This window comes from Mobula hypostoma, chromosome X1 (genome assembly GCF_963921235.1).
Source record: "Mobula hypostoma chromosome X1, sMobHyp1.1, whole genome shotgun sequence".
Classification (NCBI taxonomy): Eukaryota; Metazoa; Chordata; class Chondrichthyes; order Myliobatiformes; family Myliobatidae; genus Mobula; species Mobula hypostoma.
In genome coordinates, this window is record NC_086128.1 from 60,392,506 (window position 1) to 60,418,309 (window position 25,804).

General features: G+C 42.5%; 1 protein-coding gene across 4 annotated transcripts in view; it reads right to left on the reverse strand.

The window, feature by feature from the left end:
• The window catches only part of srcin1a (SRC kinase signaling inhibitor 1a), a 578,647-nt gene extending 554,640 nt beyond the window's left edge, over positions 1 to 24,007 (reverse strand). For 2 of the 4 annotated variants that reach the window (XM_063037434.1, XM_063037430.1), the window contains exon 1: positions 23,749 to 24,007. In XM_063037434.1, coding sequence (XP_062893504.1) covers positions 23,749 to 23,770 — 22 coding nt within the window. In that variant the 5' untranslated portion in view covers positions 23,771 to 24,007. The remainder of the gene's footprint in view (positions 1 to 23,748) is intronic. The other 2 variants (XM_063037435.1, XM_063037436.1) reach the window with 1 other exon arrangement.
• Positions 24,008 to 25,804: the final 1,797 nt, after the last annotated feature.

A 25,804-nucleotide genomic window follows, 5' to 3' on the forward strand; every position in this document is an offset into this window, starting at 1 on the left:
ACCCCCATCCACCATACTTTATCATTTCCTGTCAGTCACTTTATGTATAGACACTTCTGTGCCTAGCATCATTTTATGGACATACAATTAATCTATGCATCTACACTATCTTATGTATTTATATTTATTATTTTTTTTATTATTGTATTCATCTTATTGTGTTTTTTTTGCGCTGCATCAGATCTGGAGTCATAATTATTTTGTTCTCCTTTACACTTGTACTGGAAATGACATTAAACAATCTCGAATCTTGATCTTGAATTTATTGAACCTTACTTGGTTCAATTTCTTCACAAATGGGCTGTGATGAGGACAACAGTAATTGTAAGAACAGGGTGCACTTTATTGAAAAAAAATGCTGCTTCTACTTTTAAAAGTCAATAACTGGAGACAAGGATCTTAGAGATTAGCAGAACTGGAAGAATACAAAACTAATTTTGTATAATGCAGAGCTTACAGTGATATTGAACACATTGTCTGAAAGGTCAGTGGAAGCATGAACTTTCAAATAGGAATTGGATAAACTGTCCTGGGCCCAGCACATAAGTGCAATTATGAAGAAAGCATAGCAGTGCCTCTATTTCCTTAAGAGCTTGTGGAGATTCAGCATGACATCTGAAAGTTTGACAAACTGGAGAGCATATTGATTGGCTGCATCACAGCTTGGTATGGAAACACCAAGGCCCTTGAATGAAAAATCTAACAAAAACTAGTGGATATGACCGTCCATCATGGGTAAAGCCCTCCCCACCATTGAGCACATCTACATGAAATGCAGATGCAGGAAAGTAGCATCCATCATCAGGGACCCCCACCATCCAGGACATGCTCTCTTCTTGCTGCCGCCATCAGAAAGCCTGTGGACTCACACCACCAGGTTCGGGAGCAGTTATTACCCCTCAACCATCAGGCTCTTGAACCAAAGGGGATAACTTCACTCAACTTCACTCACCCCATTATTGAAATGTTCCCACAACATATGGACTCACTTTCAAGGACTCTTCATCCCATGTTCTCAATATTTTTTGCTTGCTTGCTTGCTTATTTGTTTGTTTGTTTGTTTGTTTGTATTTGTATTTGCACAGTTTGTTGTCTTCTGCACCCTGGTTGAATGCTCTAGTTGGGCAGTCTTTCATTGATTCTGTTATAATTATTATTCTATAGATTTAGACTATGCCCGCAAGAAAATGAATCAGAGGGTTGTACATGGTGACATATCTGTACTTTGATAATAAAATTTACTTTGAATTTTGTTGAAAGAAAAGAAATTACTGGCCTTGGCTTTGACCTTGTGGAGGTGGGTGGAGGGGGTAAACCAGGAAGGTTACACTACCTGGAGAGTTTCACTGAAGATTCATCACCAGCACAATAGGTTGATTAGAAGGAGTACTTAAATTTTGAGCAGTGAATATGTCCTGTTGTTTCCCAGCAATAAAGTCTGCGGGAGTGAATGCAAGAGGGAGAACTGCTCCTGCTTCTCCGACAAACAAAGCAAGATAAAGTGCCTTTCACTTAATCAGGCTTCCATAGCTGGTTTCAATTTCTATTTTGGAAGTTAAATCAACCTACAGATTTACTTTACAGGACTCTAAAACTCATGTACCTCATATTATTTGTTTATTTATTTATTGCCTGGGTGTCAACATCTCTGAGGATCTATCCTGGGCCCAACATATCGATGCAGTTACAATGAAAGCACGACAGCGACTGTACTTCATTAGGAGTTTGAGGAGATTTGTTATGTCACCAAAGACACTCACAAATTTCTACAGCTATACTGTGGAGAGCATTCAGACTGGGTGCATCACCATCTGGCATTGGGTGGTGGGGGGCGCGAGAACTACACAGGATTGAAATAAGCTGCAGAGAATTGTGAACTTAGTCAGCTCCATTTTGGGCACTAGCCTCCCCAGCATCCAGAACATCTTCAAGGAGCGATGCCTTGAAAAAGTGGCATCCATCATTAATTGCTACCATCAGGGAGGAGGTACAGGAACCTGAAGACACACACTCACTGATTCAGGAACAGCTTGTTCCCCTCTGCCATCACATTTCTGAAAGGAAATTAAACCTATGAACACTACCTCATTATTTTGTTTTCTCTTTGCATTACTTACTTAACTTTTTAAATATATACTTAATTGTAATTTATAGTTTTTATTATTATGTATTGCAATATACTGCCATCACCATAACAACAAATTTCATAACATATGCCAATGATATTAAACCTGATTCTGATTATTATTATTAGCTTGTCTTGTATTTGTACAGTCTGTCTTTTTTACACATTGTTTGTTTGTCATTCTTTCTTTGCGTGTAGCATTTTTCATTATATTCCTTTGTTCTACTATGAATGCCCACAAGAAAATGGTGACATATACGTATTTTGATAATAAATTTACTTTGAACTAAATCAGGATTAGAGTATTGCATTCCAGATATACATAGCAAGATCTCTCGAAAGCAGAAAGATAAAGGGCAGCACACACAAAGTGCTGGAGGAACTGAAAAAGTCAGGCAGCATTTATGGAGGGGAATAAACAGGCAACAGGACATTCATCATTTAAAATGGGGAATAAGCTGGTCAGGTAGGTTGTGAGAGCTAGGGTTTTTCTCTTTGGAGAGAAGGGAGGATGAGAGGTGACTTGATAGAGATGTACAAGGTGATAAGAGGCATAGGTAGAGAGGACAGCCAAAGATTTTTTCCCAGGGTGGAAATGGCTAATACAATGGGGCATAACTTTAATTGTTGGGAGAAAAATATGGGGGGATGTCTAAGGCAAGCTACAGAGAATGGTAACTGCATGGAACTTATGCCAGTGGTGGTAGTAGAGGCAGATACATCAGGGACATTTAAGAGCCCCTTGGAAGGGTGACTGAAAAATAGAGGGCAATGAGGGAGGGAAGGGTTATATTGATCTTGGAGTAGGTTAAGGGGTCAATGCAATGTCACGGGCAGAGGGGCTGGTACTGTGTATATTGTATGTCCTGTGTTCTAAACTGTAGGAGCAGAAGGGAGGTAGCCAGTATAAATAAGTGATGGTGAGGTGTGGTGCAATAGCTGGCAAGTGATAGGTGAATCCAAGTGAAGATGAGTGATTGGCAGATGGAGGTAGGAGGGGTGGAGGTAGTGACAGAGGGTGGGAGATGATAAAGATAAGATTAGTTTTATTCATCACCTGTATATTGAAACCAACACAAGTGAAATACGGCATTTTGTGTCAAAACACTATCCAATGTTTGTGCTTGGGACAGCTCGCGAGAGCTGCCATGCTTTTGGTGCCAACATAACATGCCCACAACTGACTAACCAGAGGAAACCCACGAAGTCATAGGGAGAATGTGCAAATACATTACAAATAGCAGCAGGAATCAAACACTGATTGGTGATCGCTAGCGCTGTAGAGCGATTACATTAATTTCTATGCCAGCGTGCCTCACCCAGAGTTGAAGCAACAAGGGCACAGATGATGGAGTCTGATAGGAAAGGAAGGTGGACCATGCAACCAAATATGGAAAAGGATGGTCAGGTAGAAAACTTTTCTAATTTTCCAAATTTTACTTGGGAAACATTGATTTTGTCCAAGAGAACACTTCAATGTCTCATGTAAACATTATACACGTAATGCAGCTTGCCCAGAGTACAGCAAAGTGTTCCCCTCGAATAGATAACCAACTTCCCAGAGTGGGGCTCAGGGTTCAGAGTACTCTACTCTACTCTAGAAAATTGGCACCCAATAGTGGTATCTCCGCTCCAATCGTGGGTGAGTCCAGAACCAGAGGACACAACCTCAGAACACAAGGATGTCCCTTCAGAACAGAGATGAGGAGGAATTGTTTTAGCCTTTAGAATTTTGTATGTATTACTCTGTATTTCCAGCATCTGCAGAATCTTGTGTGTTGATGGGAATATGAAGAATATTATTTGTTTGACAAGTGAGTTTTTCCTTATACACTGTACTCACTGGATTTAGAAGAATGAAGGGAGATGTCATTGAAACCTATTGAATATTGAAAAGCCTAGATGTTTCCTATGGTGGGGGAGTCTAGGGACCAGAGGGCACAGCCTCAGAGTAGACAGATGTCTCTTTAGAACAGAGATAAGGAGGAATTTCTTTAGAGTGTAGTGAATCAGTCTAATTCATTGTCACAGATTGTAGCGGAGGCCAAGTCATTGGGTATATTTAAAGCAGAGAGTTTGATAGGTCCTTGTTTTGTAAGGATGTCAAAAGTTATGGCGAGAAGACTGAAGAATGGGATTGAGAGGGAAAATAGATCAGCCATGATGGAATGGCAAGCAGACTCAATGGACGAAATAGCCTAATTCTGCTCCTGCGTCATATGTCTCTGAAACACACTGACAATGGTTTATTCCTTAAAAAAAAATCATTCTTGGGACACTACATAAACTCAGTAGTTTTTTTCCCCTCCATTGTAAGGAGGGCAGCCCCAACAGCTCCCATTTAAGGCACAGCTCAAATCCCCCAATGTCTTCTGTGTGAATGCTGACTGAACAAAAAAAATGTAAATATTTAATATTTAGCATCACTAAGTGTACAGTACAGACAGATCTTATTGCTATTTTATGAAAGATCTTGTAGTTATTGACTGTACCCCATAACTGACACTAGAATATGACAGGGAAGATGTGTTTAAACTCTTATCTGAAAAATATTGTCTGTATGATAAATAGCTTCCTTTGCACAAGTCCTTATTCAGTAGGTTTTTTTAATTATAGTCAGGGTAAATTTGCTATGCTGATGTCAGCAGCATGCTTTTCCTGTGATCCATCTTAGAAACAATTTGTCCACTTTTTTTTTTAGGAATGCTTTTCTGGTGACTGCCACTTTCCACTAAGAAATTAATTAACATTTTTTAAAAACAACAGATCCAACATTTTGTCTCTGAGGATAGTGGCCACAAAGATACTACATCAAAAGGATTCAACCAGGCAAAGGTGACCAGAGTAACACCTACACAATGCTGGAGGAACTCTGCAGCTCAGGTAGCATCTATGGGGAGGAATAAAGAGCCAGTGTTTTGGAATGAGACCCTTCACCAGGACTGGAACAGGTTACATGCAATATCTTATGGCTTTCACACTGATGGGTATGGAAAACCAAATCGCTGAGCCGTTCCTTGAGTGATCATACTTCTTTTTCAATTGGTTGTAATGGGGAGAACAGTTTACTGAAGGAGCAAAATCATCAACAAATAACACCAGATTTATTACGTAATTTCCACATCCAACTTATTGGAGATGAGGGATGGTTGTCCCAAAGGAAGACTGCTTTATTGTGCCAATCAATGTTCTGAATCATAAATAATTTTGCACCAATTTATCTCCAGGGATTGAAGCACACAAACACAAACCACTTTCTTTACCTCCTAATAGGTTCTTACACAAGACTGGAAATTGCAGTTCCACCTCCCCTCCCAAGCTGTCCCTTCACTCCACCCCTTACTTCTCTACCAGTCTACTTGTTACTCAGACCTTTTATCTATTCTGACCTTAGCTCATTGTGAGAGTTTCACCATAATACAAGCACATTGAAATGATAATTGATATCGAATGAGTCCTTTGAGGTTTATAGGGAATAGAGGAGAGAACTATAAAATAAATTAGAAGGGCAAAAAGGGCCTGAAATGACCATGATATATAGGATTAAAGAGAGTCCTTTTTTTTGTTTCTGGAAGCAGGAGGTAGCTAAGAAAATAATGGGTTCCATCTAAGCATGGAGCAAGGGAATATGAGTGAGGTTCTGTTGGAATATTTCTCATCCGTCTTCATCAAGGAGAAAGATGAGGAGGTTGGGGAGTATTCTGGACCCTGTCAGCTTGAGGAAAGAGGAAGTGCTGGAAATACTGTAATACATTAGGTTAGATAAGTCCCTAGGGCTGGATGGGAATCAACACCAGGATGCTATGGGAAGCAAAGGAAGAGATTGCAGGGGCTCTGACAAATTTTTTGTATCATGTAAGATACCAGATGAATTGAGGATACCCCCCCTCCATGTTCAAAAAAGGTAGCAGTAAGCCTACAAACCACAGACCAGTGAACATTAGTGGTGGGAAAGTTAATGGAAGTGGTGCTAAGGGAGAGGATTTATGTTCACTTGGAACTGATTAGCTTAGATCAGCATAACTTTGTGCAGGAGAGGACACATCTCACAAAGTTGATCAACCATTTTGAGGAGGTAACTAAGGAAATTGATGAAAGCAGGACAATAGATATGGACTTGAATAAGGCTCTTGAGAACTTCTTGCATGGTAGACTTGTCCAGAAGGTTGAGGCACAAGGCATATTGTCAAACTGGAATCAAAATTAGTTTGGTGATAGGGGACAGAGGGGATTGTTGGGTGGCATATCTTCAGATTAGTAGTGGCATACTGCAGCGATTGGTGCTGGTACCTCTTGTTGTTTGCAATACATATAAATGTCTTGGATGAGAATGTAGATTACCTAATTAGTATGTTTGCCAATGACATCAAAATTGGTAGACTTGCAATTAGCAAAGAAGGTTATCTAGCAAACTGAGGGTATAAATCAGCTGGAAGAGTGGTCCAGACAAGTGCAGGGTAATGCACTTTGGGTAGTCCTTTCTGTACACATTTATTAATTCTGAAAATATTGTCAACAGAATTATAAAAAGTTATTTGACTGACTAAAGTGGCATCCAATCAGATCCTATCAGTTTGTTAAGAACATTCTTACATCTCCACTCAACCACAGTAAGGCGAGGCTTAAAGAAATTATGGACGAATGAGATGACCAATAGCAAAGGAATGTTGGCGGGATGGTTGGAGAAAAGTCACATGATGAAATCTCCATGGATATATTGGCTACTTTGCCCCCTCAGTTCATAACAGAAATGCACTGCAGTCATGAGAATCCATCTGTAGACCTCCATCACATCAATATTTCAGGCACAAAACAATCTCATGACATTTTTTAATAGCAGCCGTCAAATCACATAGACTGCCTAATGGCTCTGAGACTTGACACCAACTATTTGCTGATTAATATAACATTCCCATGTACTTCAAGTGCAGTCACATCATCCATCTATGTTCAAAGAGGAAACATTCCCTGCACCTTACACTTTTGCAGAGAACCCACCTGCTCGTGGACTGTTTGTCCCACTCCCATCAGGGAAGAGGTTACGTAGCATCCACGCCAGGACTACCAGAGACAGAAGCAGTTACTTTCCCTAAGCAGTAAAGCTGGTCAACACCTCCACACCCCCAACCATCACTACTTTATCATTTCCCATCAGAGTCACCTTATGTACGGACTCTACTATGCCTAACGTCACCTTATGGACATGCAATCAATCTATATATACAAGCTATCTTATGTATTTATATTTATTGTGTTTTTATCTTATTTATTTTTTTGTGCTGCATTGGATCCAGAGTAACAATTATTTCATTCTTCTTTACACTTGTGTACTGGAAATGACATTAAACTATCTTGATCTTTGACAGTACTTGGATTTTCTGCTAAAACAGATTCATCTGGAGATAGTATGCATTGGCTTAATCATGCTACCTGTTAACAGGCAAGGCAGAATTTTGCTGAAGAGATTCTATTTTATTTCCCCCACCCTACTATACCCTTCAAATCACTAGTCAGCATTTCACAATGTCCTAAAGCATGTTACAACCAATTATATAGTTCCTAAAGTATAGTCAATGAAGGTGTATTAAAGCACAAGCACCTATCTTCGTATAGAATTGAGTCTTAGAGCATTACAACACAGAAACAGAACCTTTGGCTCACCTAGTCCATGCTGAACCGTTATTCTGCCCAGTCTCATCAATCCGTACCTGGACCATATCCCTTCACACCCTTCCCATCCATGTACTTATCCAAACTTCTCTTAAATGTAGCAATCAAACCCACATCCACCACTTCTGCTGGCAGCTCATTGCACACTCACACCACCCTCTAAGTCAGGGGTTCCTGAACTTTTTTATGCCATGGATCCCTACGATTAACCGAGGAGTCCTTGGACCCCAGGTTGAGAACCCCTGCAAGAACTTCCCCTTTGACCCCTAAACCATGACCTCTAGTTCTAGTCCCACCCAACCTCAGTAGAAAAAGCCTGCTTGCATTTACCCTACTTAAACCACTCAATTTTGTGCACCTCTATCAAATCTCCTCTCACTCTCCTAAGCTCCAGGGAATAAAGTCCTGACCTGTTCATCCTTACGTAGGGCTTGAAGTTTCCCATTTTGATTTCTAATTCAGAATAGAGTTGGTTTTTTCCACTTATTTTTTGGAAAAAGAATTCATCTTGAGTAATAAAAGAAAATCTTTTGGTCTATGCATTAACTTTTGGTTTCTACAATAAATTGCATCCAAATTGGTAATTATAATGAACAGCAGTTGGATACTGAGAGTCTTCTGTTATAACTCTAGTTTTACCAAATCAGATATACCACCAGCCATCTCCCATCCAAGCCTTAAGTCAAAACATGACAGTAATGCAGATCAATAAAATTAATCGAGACTAACCACATTTTGTAAGCCATATTCTTACATGACTGTATGATAGCCTTTACAAAATATTTTCCTGACACTGAATTTTATACTGAGGAAAAGAAAAAAGAATTCTCTAAGTAGATCTTCACACTTTCATTTTCAATTACTATGAGTTAAAGTAAAATATTCAAGACCTACATATGTGTTAACAACACCTTCTATTTATAGACAACTGCAACAACTTTGGTATATTGACCACCTTAGACATTTCATGAAGGCATTTCAACAAAGGGTGACACCAAGTCAAACAAGAGTTGAAGAATAATGAACAGATAATCATTTGGCCAAATAAGAAGTTCTAGGTAATGATGTAAAGGAAAGGAATGTTTAGTGCTTAAATAGCATGGAGAAGGAATTCTATAATTTAGGCTCCTTCAGCTGAAGTCAATAGTCGGGCAGTGAAGATGTGAGAAGTGGAAGAAGTCAGATCTGGAGAAGTACCTGGATGTTTATGGGCTTAGGGAAAGCTACAAGTAAAGGGAGATGGAGACCAATGAAGAAATCAGGAAATTATAAAGGTGCCCAGAGAAGAAGGTGATAACCTGCCTCAAGGATTATCGCCCAGTAGCACTTTCACCCACTGTGATGAAATGAGTTGAGAGTTGGTGATGAAACATATCAACCTCTGCCTGAAGACTTAGATCTTCTCCTATTTGCCTACCATCACAACAGGTCAACAGCAGATTTCAATTCCTTTGCTCTTCACCCAGCCCTGGAACATCTGGAGAGTGAAGGTGCATACATCAGGGTACTCGTCATTGAGTGCAGCACAGCATTCAACATTATCATCCCCTCAAAACTAATCAATAGCTCCAAGGCCTAGGTCTCAATACCTTGTGCACTGGATCCTCAACTTCCTCACTGGCAGATCCCTACGCACTCACTCTCAAGGACTCCACAACTCATGTTCTCAGTATTATTTATTTATTTATTTATTATTAGCTTTTTTGTGTTTGCGCAGTTTGTCTTTTGCACGTTGGCTGTTTGTGTGCAGTTTTTCATTGATTCTATTGTATTTCTTTTTTCTACTGTAAATGCCCGCAAGGAAATGAATCTCAGGATAGTTTATGGTGATGTATACATACTTCAAACTTTTTGATATACTGTAAGGAGAATCCCCATGGTTATTTGATTTCATATAGATTCATGGAAAGAGTGTTTCCTCTCGAGGTTTGCCTCTGTTGCCTGGTGACCAGCATTGCGTATCAGCCACACACTCTGGAGCTTGCACTGGTCAACTCTTTCAGTCGCTCTTGGCCAAGGGGCTGGGTTTGAACAATTAACCCTAACTACCAAGAATCAGTAAGCCATGGTAAGAACAAAAACAGAAGCAGGAATATGTTGTTTAGCTCTTTGAGTTTGCTCATCCACTCATCAAGTCCAAGGCTAAAGAAAGAAAATAGCTTTATTTGTCATATGTACGTTGAAACTTACAGTGAAGTCTGGCATTTCATGTCAAATCAAACCAGCAAGGATTGTGCTGGGCAGCCCACAAGTGTTGTGTTTCTGACAGCAACATAGCATGCCCACAACTCACTAACTCTAACCATAAACCTTTGAATGTGGGAGGAAACTGGAGCACCCCAAGGAAACCCTATGCAATCACGGGGAGAACATACAGATTCCTCATAGGCAGTGATGGGAATTGAACCCCAGTCAGTGATCACTGGTGCAGTAAAGCTATGTGCTAACCATTGCACTATTGAACCACCCTGCTATGCTACCTATTTCAATCCATGTTCCTGCATTATCATTACATCCCTTAATTTCCTTTATATCCAGAATATTATATATATTAATATATAATTGTTAATTTATATTTATGGAGCACCATAGTAATGTAGTGGTTTCTTACTTACTGCTCATTATGCCACTGGTGTTTAGGACAGCAATGAAAGTCCTCCATCTCTGTCTCTGCATACCATCACACATACCATCATTGCTGTTTCTGTAACAATGTTATTTTACAAGTCAGGGTTGTTAGCACTGAGCTGAACCCCCAAACCTTGAGGACCAGCGGAGCACTCTTAGTCTGGCCTCTATCCTTTGATCTGGGGGTGACCCTACCAAGAGCCAAAGCACAAGACCCTGACTCTAGCTAACATGGCTCTCCACATTATTGAGGCATGCAAGCCTCCAAAGCCTATGGCAAGGTTGTGGTCCTCGTGGTGTAGCGGTTTTGTTCGACTCTGTTACAGCTCACGACATCAGAGTTCAATTCTGGCACTATCTGTAAGGGGTTTGTATGTTCTCCCCATGACCGTGTGAGTTTCGTCTGGATGCTCCAGTTTCCTCCCACAGTCCAAAACCATACCAGTTAGAGGGTTAATTGATCATTGTAAATTGTCCTATGTCTAGGTTAATGTTAATTAAGTGGGTTGCTAGGTGATGTGGCTTGTTGGGCCAGAAGGGCTTTTTCCATGCTGTATCTCTAAATAAATAAATATCTTGGGCTCTTTTCTGAATATGTTCAACAACTGACCCTCCACAACCATTCAGAGTAGAGAATTCCAAAATTTCACCACCATCTCTGTGGAAAATTTTTCCCCTAATTTCAATCCTGCATGGACTCCACTCCTCATCCAGGGAAAACATGCTCCCTACTTCCAGCCTATAAACATCAAAGTACGAGGTATGCTGCTTTCATGTATAGTCCACCTTCATTTCCTTTCAATAGAACTCGCTGACCAGGAGCAAATGCATTATATTCCACACCAGTGTGATCATATGCCTGAGAGCATCTCACCTGCAGTTCTTCCTGAGGTCACCTGGGATCTTCTAGTGTGGCTGCTTTAGTTGTCTTCATATCAGCTATTTAAGAGTGGGTTGCACTCTTGACTCAGTCATGCAGTGCAGTTAAATCCAAAACTCTAGACACTGTAGTGCAACAATGAAGGAGGGTTATACACTTAGAGGTGGTATCTCTTCAATGAGGCATAATCAAAACCTCCTCGCAACTCAACCATTCTCTCTTCTCCCCTCTTCCATCAGACAGCAACTACAACAGCTTGAGAACATGTACCACTTTGATGGTATTGGGTTCGCCATCTGTGAAGCTTTAAATTCAAAAGAAGACTTTAAACCAGGGGTTTCCAACCATTTTTATGCCATGGACCCCTTTGTCAGTCCGGTGAAGCCTATGGACTCCTTCACAGAATAATGTATTTAAATATATAAAATAAAATACACAGGATTACAAACTGATTATATTACAGTTAATACATTTATTAAAATATTAAATAAAAGAACAAATAATTAAAGGGAATGCTTATTGTCAGTTAGAGGGTAGTGAAAATAAAGATGTAAATTTTTTCCCATCCAAGGTTCACGAACCCCAGGTTAGGAACCCCTGCTTTAAGCCCTATCCAATATAGGTAACTTCACTATAGTTAGACTGCATCCACCTACTCTTCAAAAACTAGCATACTTCTCTTTCTAGTCTCTGTGCGAGTTCTAGTTGCCAATACTCACTATTTGAGCGGTGGGTCTCTCTCATTCCCTACCAAGGAGGAGAAATTTCCCACTAAAATAACCTAATACTCCCATAACTTGTGGACTCACTTTCTAGGACTCTTCATCTCATGTTTTATTTCTTCTTTTGTATTTGCAGTTTGTTGTCTTCTGCACTCTGGGTGACCACCCAAGTTGGTGTGGTCTTCCATTGATTCTGTTATGGTTATTATTTCTTTGGATTTATTGAGTATGCCCACAAGAAAATGCATCTCAGGGCTGTATATGGTGACACATATGCACTTTTAATAAATTTACTTTGAACTTTAGTTTAAACAGAGTTTAGTTTACTTTCTTAATGATACACATTTAAATTCTTGACACACACTTCAAACTCACAGAGAATTGCAAAAGACATAAACTACAAGGAATTGCCGAACGCAGGTACTATTCTTATGAACTCAAAGGACATACCTATGAGTTGCAGACAAACAAGTCATCCATTGCAAAAACCAAAGGCTCTGGAATGACTTCTAGTTGTTCTCTATGTCACCCCATGTTTCTGTCATTCACCTTATCAATTCTGACTACTTTCTACAGTTTAAAAACGCAAACAACAGGAATTCTGCAGATGCTGGAAATTCAAGCAACACACATAAAAGTTGCTGGTGAACGCAGCAGGCCAGGCAGCATCTCTAGGAAGAGGCGCAGTCGACGTTTCAGGCCGAGACCCTTCGTCAGGACTAACTGAAGGAAGAGTGAGTAAGGGATTTGAAAGTTGGAGGGGAGGGGGAGATCCAAAATGATAGGAGAAGACAGGAGGGGGAGGGATGGAGCCAAGAGTTGGACAGGTGATTGGCAAAAGGGATACGAGAGGATCATGGGACAGGAGGTCCGGGAAGAAAAACAAGCGGGGGGGGAACCCAGAGGATGGGCAAGGGGTATATTCAGAGGGACAGAGGGAGAAAAAGGAGAGTGAGAGAAAGAATGAGTGTATAAAAATAAGTAACAGATGGGGTACGAGGGGGAGGTGGGGCATTAGCGGAAGTTAGAGAAGTCAATGTTCATGCCATCAGGTTGGAGGCTACCCAGACGGAATATAAGGTGTTTTGTTCCTCCAGCCTGAGTGTGGCTTCATCTTTACAGTAGAGGAGGCCGTGGATAGACATGTCAGAATGGGAATGGGATGTGGAATTAAAATGTGTGGCCACTGGGAGATCCTGATTTCTCTGGCGGACAGAGCGTAGGTGTTCAGCAAAGCGGTCTCCCAGTCTGCGTCGGGTCTCGCCAATATATAAAAGGCCACATCGGGAGCACTGGACGCAGTATATCACCCCAGCCGACTCACAGGTGAAGTGTCACCTCACCTGGAAGGACTGTTTGGGGCCCTGAATGGTGGCAAGGGAGGAAGTGTAAGGGCATGTGTAGCACTTGTTCCGCTTACACGGATAAGTGCCAGGAGGGAGATCAGTGGGGAGGGATGGGGGGGGACGAATTGACAAGGGAGTCGCGTAGGGAGCGATCCCTGGGGAATGCAGAGAGAGGGGGGAGGAGGGAAAGATGTGCTTAGTGGTGGGATCCCGTTGGAGGTGGCGGAAGTTCCTCGTACCCCATCTGTTACTTATTTTTATACACACATTCTTTCTCTCACTCTCCTTTTTCTCCCTCTGTCCCTCTGAATATACCCCTTGCCCATCCTCTGGGTCCTGCCCCCCCTTGTCTTTCTTCCCAGACCTCCTGTCCCATGATCCTCTCGTATCCCTTTTGCCTATCACCTGTCCAGCTCTTGGCTCCATTCCTCCCCCTCCTGTCTTCTCCTATCATTTTGGATCTCCCCCTCCCCCTCCTACTTTCAAATCCCTTACTCACTCTTCCTTCAGTTAGTCCTGACGAAGGGTCTCGGCCTGAAACGTCGACTGCACCTCTTCCTAGAGATGCTGCCTGGCCTGCTGCGTTCACCAGCAACTTTGATGTATGTTGTTTCTACAGTTTATAGTGTCTTGCTACTCGTTGCCATCACCTGCATGTGATGGTTGTCAGTTACACTCATCAGGCCAGGTGATTGTAATGTTTAACCAGGCCAGTGGGAGGTCCCATTGTTTCTCTTGATTAACCATAGGCCAATGAGAACCTCATTGTTCACTTGCTTCCGACAAGAAACTGTGCAAGTTTAGAAGTTTCACTTGGTCAAAAACAACTCTTTGGCTCCTGAAAAGGTCATGTTTCTGTGCTAGAAAGCTGAGGTCTGCAGATGCTGGAAATCCAAAGCAACAAACACAAAATGCTGGAGGAACTCTGGAGGTCAGGCAGCATCTATGGAAAAGAGTAAACAGTTGGCATTTCAGGCCAAGACCCTTTGTCAGGACTGGAAAGGAAGAAGATAAGCCAGAATAAGAAAGTGAGGCGACACTTCACCTGCTAGTATTGGAGTAATCTACTGTATCTGGTGCCCCTGCTGTGGCCTCCTGTATATTGGTGAGCCCCAACGTAGATTAGGAGACCACCTCGCTGACCACCTTTGCTCTGTCCACCACAAAATGTGGGATCTCCCAATGACTACACATTTTAACTCTACTTCCCATCCCCATTCTAATATGTCAGTTCATGGCCTCTTCTACTGCCATGATGAGGCCACACTAAAGTTGGAGGAGCAACACCTTGTCTGGGTAGCCTCCAACTTGATGGCATGAACATCAATTTCTCTAACTTCCATTGCTCCCCCCCCTCACCATTCCACATTTCCTGTTTCCCTTTCTCACCTTATCTCCTTACCTGCCCATCACCTCCCTTTGGTGCTCCTCCCCCTTTCCTTTCTTCCATGGTCTTCTGTCTTCTCCCATTAGCTACTGCCTTCTCCAGCCCTTTATTTCTTTCACCAAATAACTTCCCAGCTCTTATTGCACCACTTCCCTTCTCCTGGTTTCACTTATCACCTGCCACCTTGTCCTCCTTCCCCCCCACCCCCCCCCACCTTCTTACTCTGGCTTCTCCCTTCCTTTCCAGTCCTGAGGAAGGGTCTTGGGCCGATATGTCGACTGTTTACTCTTTTCTAAAGATACTGCCAGGCCTGCTGTGCTCCTCCAACATTTTGTGTGTGTTACATCAGTTCACACCACAAGGCTCAAGGATAGCTTCTATCCCACGGTCTTCAGACTCTTAAGCAGACCTCTTGTACAATAAGGATCCCCACCACCCAGGACATGCCCTGTTCTCACTGCTATCATCAGGGAGGAGATACAGGAGCCTGAAAGCACACACTCAATAATTCAGGAACAGCTTCTTTCCCTCTGCCATCTGATTCCTAAATGGACATTGAAACATTCAACACTACCTCACTACTGTTCTTCTCCTTTCTTTTCACTACATATTTAACATAGAAACATAGAAAACCTGCAGCACAATACAGGCCCTTCGGCCCACAATGCTGTGCCGAACATGTACTTACTTTAGATATTACCTAGCCCATAGCCCTCTATTTTTCTAAGCTCCATGTACCTATCCAGGAGCCTCTTAATTTAACTATTTAAATACAAATATATTTTTACTATAATATACAGTTTTTGTTATATATTGCATTGCACTGCTGCCACATAACATAAATTTCTTGACATATGCTGGTGATATTAAACCTGATTCTGATTCTAAACATTCCTGGTCTTTCAGTTTACCTACCATGGCTTTTGCACCTTATTAGCCTACCTGCACTGCACTTTCTCTGTAACTGTAACACTATTTTCTGCAGTCTAGAACATAGGAGATAGCATGTAAACAAAAACATCTCAAGGTATCTTGATATATGTGACAATGATAGACCAATTTCCGATGACATGATCTGATGTCCCACTTAAAAAAAAGATCGCATGACTCTGTCTGAAGACAAGTAAGGCCAGCTTCATCCAGGCCATTTTTATCCCTCAGTCACAACATAAATATTGAACTTTATATCGTTGCTAATCTATTGTTTTTGTGATCTTGCTGTGCACATACACTCTGTGGCACTTCATTAGGTACCTCCTGTACCTAATAAAGTGCCCATTGAGTGTATTTTTGTGGTGTTCTGCTGCTGTTGCACATCCACTTCAAGGTTCAAGATACCCTTCTGCATCCCACTGTTGTAACACGTGATTATTTAAGTTACTGTCACCTTCCTGTCGGCTTGAACCAGTCTGACCATTCTCCTCTGACCTCTCTCATTAACAAGGCATTTTTGCCCACAGAACTTCCACTCACTGGATGTTTGTTTTTTTTTGTTTTCTGCACCATTCCCTGTAAAATCTACTGTTGTGTGTGAAAATTCCCAGTGATCAGCAGTTTCCAAGATACAAAAACAACCCCATCTGGCACCAACTGTCATTTCACGGTCAATGTCACTTAGATCAGATTTCTTCCTCATTCTGATGTTTGGTCTGAACAACAACTGAACCTCTTGACCACATCTGCATGCTTTTATGCATTGAATAGCTGCCACATGATTGGCTGATTAGATATTTGCATAAACGAACATGTGTACCTAATAAATGGCCACTGAGTGTATGCCAAACATGACTATTTAGACCATAAGACCATAATACATAGGAGCAGAATTAGGCATTTGGCCCCTCAAGTCTGCTCCACTATTCAATCATTTCCCCTCCTCAGCTCCACTTCCTGGTCTTCTCCCCATAACCTTTGATGCTGTGGCCAATCAGAACCTATCAAGTTCTGCCTTAAATACACAGAACAACCTGTCCCCCACAGCTGCCTGCTGGCTAAAGATATTTCTCTGTATCTCTGTTTTAAATGGACACTCCTCTATCCTGAGGCTGTGCCCTCTTGTCCTAGACTCCCCCACCATGGGAAACATCCTTTCCACATCTACTCTGTCCAGGCCTTTCAACATTTGAAAGGTTTTAATGAGATCTCCCCTCATCCTTCTAAATTCCTGCGAGTACAGAACCAGAGCTATCAAACATTTCTCGTCTGATAACCCTTTAATTCCTGGAATCATCCTTGTTAACCTCCTCTGAACTCTCTCCAATGCCAGCACATCTTTTCTGCAAGTTAACCTTTAGGGTGTTCTGCACAAGGACTCCCAAGTCCCTTTGCATCTCAGATTTTTGCATTTTCTCCCTGCTTAGAAAATAATCCACACATTTATTCCTACTACCCAAATGCATGACCATGTATTTTCCAACATTGTATTTCATTTGCCACTCTCTTGTCCATTCTCATAATCTGTCTAAGTCCTTCTGTAGCCCACCTGTTTCCTCTACACTGTTCCTCCACCAATCTTCATATCATCTGCAAACTTGGCAACAAAGCCATCTATTCCATCATCTAAATCATTTATATACAGCATAAAAAGAAGCAGTCCCAACACTGACCCCTGTGGAACACCACTAGTCACTGGCAGCCAACCAGAAAAGGATCCTTTTCTTCCCACTCATTGCCTCCTACCAATCAGCCAATACTCTAACCAAGCCAGTAACTTTCCTGTAATACCAGGAGCTCTTAACTTGGTAAGCAGCCTCATGTGTGGCACCTTGTAAAAGTCCAAATATACAGCAACCACTGCATCCCCTTTATCTATCCTACTTGTAATTTTGTCTGCTGCATTGCATCCTGTTTGGAACTGAAGACAAAGTTTCTATGTCAAGGGGGTGTGCTGTGGACAGCACTTTAGGACCTCTCTGTGTGTCCTTGAGAGGTTCTTGTGGAAGCCCTCAAACTGGGCCTAGAATGTTACCTGAATGCATTATTGATCCTGGATGGGATCGCTTGCCTAGTCTGGTGGCCAGGTCTCTCCTTTTACAGTAAAGACTGAGAAAAGATAAATGGAACCCAGCTGGGAGTTGTGGACTGTGGTTGCCAGCTGTCAGCCTTTTTCTGTATGAATGCATCACTGGCACCAGTCTACCCACCATCGAGAATGTATATACAGAATGGTGCTGGAAAAATGTCAGTAACATCATGCAGGATCCCACCCACCCTGCTCATAGATTGATTGCACCACTCCCTTCAGAGAGGAGGCTATATAGCATCCACTCCAGGACCACCTGACTCAAAAAGAGTTTTATTCTGGTGGAAGAAGCTGTCCTGGAGCCTGTTGGTCCTGGCTTTTATGCTGCGTTACCATTTCCCAGATGGTAGCAGCTGAAACAGTTTGTGGTCAGGATCACTGAGGTCCCCAATGATCCTTTGGGCCCTTTTTACATCTGTCTCTGTGAATGTCCTGAATAGTGGGAAGTTCACATCTACAGATGCACTGGGCTGTCCACACCACTCTCTGCAGAGTCTTGCGATTGAGGGAAGTACGGTTCCCATACCAGGCAGCGATGCATCCAGTCAAGATGCTCTGAATTGTACCCCTGTAGAAAGTTCTTAGGATCTGGGGACCCATACCAAAGAGGCACTGTTGTGCCTTTTTCACCACATAACCAATATGTAAAGACCATGTGAGATCCTCAGTGATGTGTATGCTGAGGAACTTAAAGCTGTTCACCCTCTCGACCCCAGATCCATTGATATCAATAGGGGTTAATCTGTCTCCATTCCTCCTGTAATCCACAACCAGCAACTTTGTTTTTGTGACATTGAGCGAGAGGTTGTTTTCTTGACACCGCTTATATATATATACAGTATTGTGCAAAAGTCTCAGGCACCCTAGTTATATAAATGTGCCTAACACTTTTGTACAGTACTGTATATATGTATTTATATTTGTTGTGTTTTTTTACTGTGTTTTTTTTTTGTGCTGCATCAGATCCAGAGTAACAATTATTTTGTTCTCCTTTACACCTGTGTGCTGGAAATAACATTAAACAATCTTGAATCTTGAATCCCAGCAAGCTGGAGATTTGGCATGGAATCTTTGGCCAGTGACCAGATGGCTGACAATTCCATTACACTGCTCTTGCCTTGTGTTGCAGACAGCCCAGGGAACTGAACATTTCACCCTTGTGGTTTTGCCTTTTCTGATATTTTCCGATGTTCCACAAAAACTAGTATTTTGTTGTCATGATCTGTTATTCAGGATAGAAAAACGAGCGGACAAGATCCCTGCAGCTTGAGAGCCAGTGAGATTTGTGGAATATCTCAATCCAATTAACAGCCTTGACAAACTCCCCGGGTTACAATTCGTAAGAATCTTCACCGTCTGTGAGCTGTGCTTGTTTGAAACAGCACAACTCCCACCGGAACTGTACAGCAGCTGGAAACTCAGCTGACAACATGCAAGCACTACCATGCATAACAAATAGTAACTTTGTGATTTCTACATTTCTCCATCAGCTAGTCTGTGGACTCTGGTGTAGATTTAACTGGCATCTCAACTCTAACCAAATGTGTAGCAATCTTGCCCAATCCAGGGGATCGTAACTTCAACCTTTGCTCTAATGACTTTACGGGCAGAGCTCTCCTCCATCATTGAGCACATCTACAAGGAGCGCTGCCACAAGGAAGCAGCATCCATCATCAGGGACCCCCACCATCCAGGTCATGCTCTCTTCTCACTGCTGCCATCAGGAAGGAGGTACAGAAGCCCTACGTCCCACACCACTGGGTTTAGGAACAGTTATTACCCTTCAACCATCAAGTTCCTGAAGCAGAATCAGAGTCAGAATCAGGTTTAATGAGAATCAGATTTAATATCACTGACAAATGCTGTGAAAGTTGTTGCTTTGCATCAGCAGTACAGTGTAATACATATAAATACTATAAATTACAATAATAAATAAATATTTTAAAATTATATTAAATAAGTAATGCAAGAAAAGAGCAAAAGTACTATGGTAGTGTTCATGGGTTGGTTTATTGTCCATTCAGAAATCTGGTGGTGGAGAAGAAGAAGCTGTTCCTCAAATGTTGAGTTTATAGATAACTTCACTCACTTCAACTCTGAACTGATTCCACAACTATGGACTCACTTTCGAAAACTCGACAACTCAGTATTACTTAATTACTATTTTTTAATTGCAGTTTGCCTTTTTGCACATTGGTTGTATGTCAGTCTTTGTGTGTGGTTTTTCATTGATTCTATTGTATTTCTCTGTTCTATTGTGAATGCCTGCAAGAAAGTGAATCTGAAGATAGTATATGGTGACATATATGTACTTTGATAATAAATTTACTTTGAACTTTGATATGGGCACTGAATCTAAGCCAGCTCTCCGAACACCAGTATAGAGGGAGTACTGTACTTCCAGAGGGCATTAAAAAAATCCTGTAGGTCCTATTCAACATGTAGTAGAGATATCTCCAGTGTTCTGGGCAATGCTTGACCATAAGACCAGAAAGCCATAAGACAAAGGAGCAGTTATTCAGCCCATCAAGCCTGCTCCACCATTCTCCTGTAACATTTGACATTCTTACTAACAAGAACCTATCAACCTCTGCTTTAAATATATCCAATGACTTGACATCCACAGCCTTCTGTGGCAATGAATTCCACAGATTTACCACCTCTGGCTAAAGAAAGTCCTCTCCATCTCTGAACTAAAGTGATGTCCCTCTATTCTGATGCATTTGTCTGTGGAAGCTTGCTGAGCACACATGGCTGCTACATTTCCTGAATTATAACATGGGCTGTACGAAGTGGCTGTGAAGTTGTCTGGAATATGGTTAAAGTGCCAACAGATACACAAACAATAACTGCATGAATTCAGACAATGGGATGTGTAGATATTCAAACACAGTTTTGGAAAAATCTGCAGATGGTTGTAAATTCAGCAAGTCTCATTGTGGGCATTACCTTCCCCAGCATAAAGGACATCTTCAAAAGGTAATGCTTCAAGAAGGTGGCATCCATCATGAAGGATCCCCATCACCCAGGACATCTCTCTTCTCATTACTACAATCAGAGAGGAGATGTAGGACCCTGAAGACACACACTCAATGTTTCAGAAACAGCTTCTTCCTCTCCACCATCAGATTTCTGAATGGACAGTGAACCAACTCATGAACTCAACCTCACTATAATATATATACATAATATACATATCCGTTCGTTATGTGCCATGTCATATAACGTGGGTGATCACAGTCATATTTGGTGCATCTATAAAACTCTGGTTAGACCACACTTGGAATATTGTGTTCAGTTCCAGTTACCTCATTATAGGAAGGATGAGGAAGCTTTAGAGAGGGTGCAGAGGAGATTTACCAGGATGTTGCCTGGACCAGAAGGGATGCCTTATGAGGAAAGGTTGAGTGAGCTAGGGCTTTTCTCTCTCGAGCAAAGGAGAATGAGAGGTGATTTGATAGAGATGTACAAGATGATAAGAGAAATAGATAGAGTGCATAGCTTTAGAAAGAATACAGACGAGATTTACCAGGATTTTGTATGGTCTAGAGAGCATGTCTTGTAAGGATAGGTTGAGCATGCTAAGGTTTTTTTCTTTGGAAAGGTTGAGAGGTGACTTGATAGATGTGTATAAAATGATAAGAGGCATTGATCGAGTGGGTAACCAGAGACTTTTCCCCAGGGTGGAAGTGACTAATACACAAGGGGGCATAATTTTAATACGATTGGAGGAAAATATACAGGGGATATCAGAGGTAAGTTTTTTTTACACTGAGAGTGGTGGGTGTGTGGAACACCCTTCCAAGGTTGGTGTTAGAGGCAGATACATTAGGGACTCTTGATGGGCACGTGTATGAAAGAAAAATGGAGGATGATGTGGAAAGGAAGGTTAGATTGATCTTAGATTAGGTTAAAGGGTCAGCACAACATTTAATCTGTATTGCTTTGTAATGTTCTAACCCTGCTCAAATTCACATGCAATTTCAAACAGCCAAGACCTATTCCCGTGTCAATAAATGTTTCGCCAATATTCTCTGAAGTCTGATTATTGCCATATACAGTAAGTGAGTCTGATCTAGCAGTCCATATAAATGAAACAAGTTCCTTCATTAAGTGACTACCACAACAATAATGCCAATAAATACAATTTTGCTGTTTTTTCTGGGTTCCTTTTCCACCAACAACAGCATGAATTATTCATCACGTTCTGCACTGATTAATAGAATGGCGGATGGTACAGGCTGGGAAACCTCTTGGGCAATGTGAAATGTGCCGGCTCTGTAGAAGTCGCCCTCCTCGGCTCCTTCCCACCTTCCTGCCATTTTCACGCCTCCTCAATCATTCCAAGTCGCTTTCAGAAGTTATACGTCTGTCGCTCGCCCTTTCCCGGTAGTGTGTTCCTGATCAAAACAACTCGCGGGGTGCAAACAATTCCATGTCACTTCTGGCCCTTCGGCAGATTATTCTACATCAGTTTCTCCTCAATTGCTTCCTGTGTGACTTTGAACCTCACCATCAGACCCTTACTGAAGCCCCGTAGAGTACCAATGGTATCTCTAGCTTGCTTAGGTTATGAGAGGAAGCCGGTGCTGCAACGGGGTCAAGTAGCCTCCTTTCAGCACCGCTTGCAAGTGTCCTGGATAATTACAACAAAACCGTGCAGCAACTTTATTTATGAACTGTTTCCCAAAGGCGCGTCTTATCTTCGCCGCTGAGAACAACGCCCCCTTAAAATCGTGGGATTTGTACACACCCGGAGCACCCCAGCACCCGATCCCAACATCGGTCCATTTTCACAAGAGGGTGGGGGGCGGGAGGTTTGGAACGGGATAAATTATTAACACAGCCATTCCAGGGGAGACAAGCCCACGCGACTGGGCGCCGGTTAAAGGGAGGAGGGTGGGGGATTCGAGCGGTACTGTCATTTGCACCTACCCTGCCTGTCCTCTATGACAACCTCCCCTCCTACCCCCACAAGTACCACCATACACCCACCTAACCTCCACTAGCGACCCAGGGCCCGACCGATGACTGGACACACCTTGTTGGGTGGACTGAAGCGAGTACTCGGATAAACCAGTTTACCGGCAGGCAAGCAGGCACGCGCGCGCACGCACAGACTTATAGACAGACAGACAGACAGACAGACAGACAGACACACACACACACACACATACACACACACACACACACACACACACCATCCATATACTGACGCACACGTGCACTTCATCCAAAATAAAACGCGCATTTTTTTTGCAAAATGGGAAATTGCAATTCATGGAAATAGCTGCAAATTATATTTAATAAGCAAGACGTATTGCCAGGGAAGCCAAAGCATCCTCAGACCCTCATTCTGCACAGGTAGCTTTGGTCTCGTATAAAACATGTCAGTTATTCTGTCTGGCAACGGACACCGGTGATCATACAACGCCTAGCAAATACGCAGATCCAGGCAATGCACCGAGCGTGCCCGGTGCCATGACAGATATCCCCTCCGTGCTCGGCAGCAGTGAGTATCAGTCTTTTGCCATTGTGTTCGGGGAACAGCACCACAAAAACAGTGAGACAGATACACAGCGGAAAGGAGAGAGAGAAGCAGGCGGACCCTCCTATATTGGGTAGCCCAGACACCTTCTCAACCAGTTTCAGTGATACCACGAGAGTGAGAAAAAAAGCAAACGACATTGTACATTAATACGATCAGTATCCTTCGGGCATGCAGTACACAGATAGTGAGCTGAGGTAAAATGAAAATTTTTTTTTTGCAAGAGCTTCCCTTTCCCACTTACCTGAAAGGGAGTTGGGAAAAACCCCCTTTCATTCTTCTCACTAGCGTCAACAGAGCCAGTCAGTTCCCTGTCAGAATTAACAGATTTCCCCCAGTACAAGTCACCAGCAACGCTGCATTTCAGAACACAAATAAATACCTGCTATTTAACAATGCATGGAGATTTGGATGACATGCCTTGAGAGGGGGTATTTCCCATCTTGAAAGACCACTCCGTGTGGCTCAGATCCGGCAGACCATTGGCGATGCTCAGTTGTGTGAAGAGAGAAGGAGAGTATGTGTGTATGTGTGTTTGTATGTGTGTATGTGTATGTGTGTGTGTGTGAATGTGTGTGTGTATGTGTGTGTGTGTGTGTATGTATGTGTCTGTATGAGCGCACAGAGGCAAATCAGGAATGAAGAATCAACCCATGACAGATTAATGTGTTCTGCACTTAAAGGACCCTCACTCCTTGCTGCTATAGGTGTCTGCGATTGTGCCAGCCTCTGCAACTGATATTATAATGAGTCCGTGGCCACTCCTCTTGCTTTATGTGGGAGCAGACAGTTGCTGGCGACACAATTCTTGTGCAAAGCCGTTCAGGGACCCTCACGGGCCGTTTATGCCGCGTTCTATTAGCAGCCATTCCGATAAGTATCTGAGAACAGGACTGTGTAACCCCACACGGTCATCTGATCCTGGTTTGCGCAACTGGGTTAGGACAGGATGCCTGGTAAAGCGGAGCGTGGTGAATGGACTCCTGTATTGACAAGCACTGTCCAACACTCTGGAGACGTTAAACTGAGCATCACGCTCGCCATCATTGTCCACGGTGGAGGCTTCCCTTCAGCCGATTGCCGGTAATGCTCGTCATAGCTGCCTGGAGTCTCTCGACTTTTACCTCAGGAAAGTGCTGCCGGTAGCAATGGAGTGGGGTCGTAATAAAACAGAGTGTTTTTTTTAGTGTAGAGACACGGGAGACTGCAGATGCTGGAATCTGAAGACGCTGGAGGAACTCGGCGGGGCAGGCAGCATCTGAGGAGGGAAATGGACAATCGGCCTTTCGGATTTAGACTCTTCGTGTGGATGACAGTAGAGGGGAAAGAGACAGTAAAAAGATGTGGAGGGGAAAGGTTGAAGCGGGAGCTGGCAAGTGATAGGCTGGTCACACAAACTGCTGGAGAAACTCAGTGTTTCAGGTAGTTTCTGTGGAGGGATATGGACAGTTGACGTGACGCTTCTTCTAGCTTCTAATTCCTTGGACATCTTTTAGTCTGATGAGATGGGGGTTTGTCCCACCATCATCTCACAGGGAGATTTCCACACTGACCCTAAGGAGGATAGGTGTGAGTGGAGTCATAAAGTCATAGAACACTACAGCACAGAAACAGGCCCTTCAGCCCACCTAGTTCATGTCAAACTGTTATTCTGCCTAGTCCCTTCTACCTGCACCAGGACAATAGCTCTCCATACACCCCCCATCCATGTACCTATCTAATCTCCTCTTAATGTTGCAATCAAACTCACATCCTTCACTTCTACTGACAGTTCATTCCATACTCGCAGTACCCTATACCTCTTAGAAAAATCTCTCTTCATTCTCCTACGCTCCAAGAACAAAGTCCTTACCTATTCAATCTTTCCATGGAACTATCCCTGAAGCTTCCATTGCTCAGCTGTGACCCTCACCTCTGAGCTGGGTGGGTGGGTACATCAAGTCTAACTCCAGTGATTTCACGATAACATTTAGGCAGATTCTCCATCAGGGGCATGTTAAGAAAAATGCTAGAAAAATTCAGCAAGTCAGGTAGCATTCATGCAGAGAATATTTCAGGTCTGTGACTGTTAAACAGAACTGGTGGAAATCCCTCCCAAGGGAAGAGGAGAAGTTCTGATGAAGGTTTGAAGATCTGGAATGTTGATTGTTTCTCTCCACAGATGCCATCTGACCTGCCAAGCTCTCTTTTCCCCAGCAGATTCCATTTTTGTTTCAGATTTCCAGCATTTGCAGTTTAAAAAAAAATCTCCTGAAGTGTTGTCTTTCTGATCTGAAGTTAAAACAAGGCCCAGTCTGCTCTCAAATGGAGACAGCAGGTGCCAGTGTACTAGCTAATGTTAGCTTCATACTGAACATCACCAGAAATAGATAATCAAATCTTTATTATGCAGTGGCAGGGTGGAGATATATCTCTACGAAAGGAGGTGCAAGGTGCTCCTTCCCTCCACTAGCCTGCAGGTCACCCTTGGGCAAGG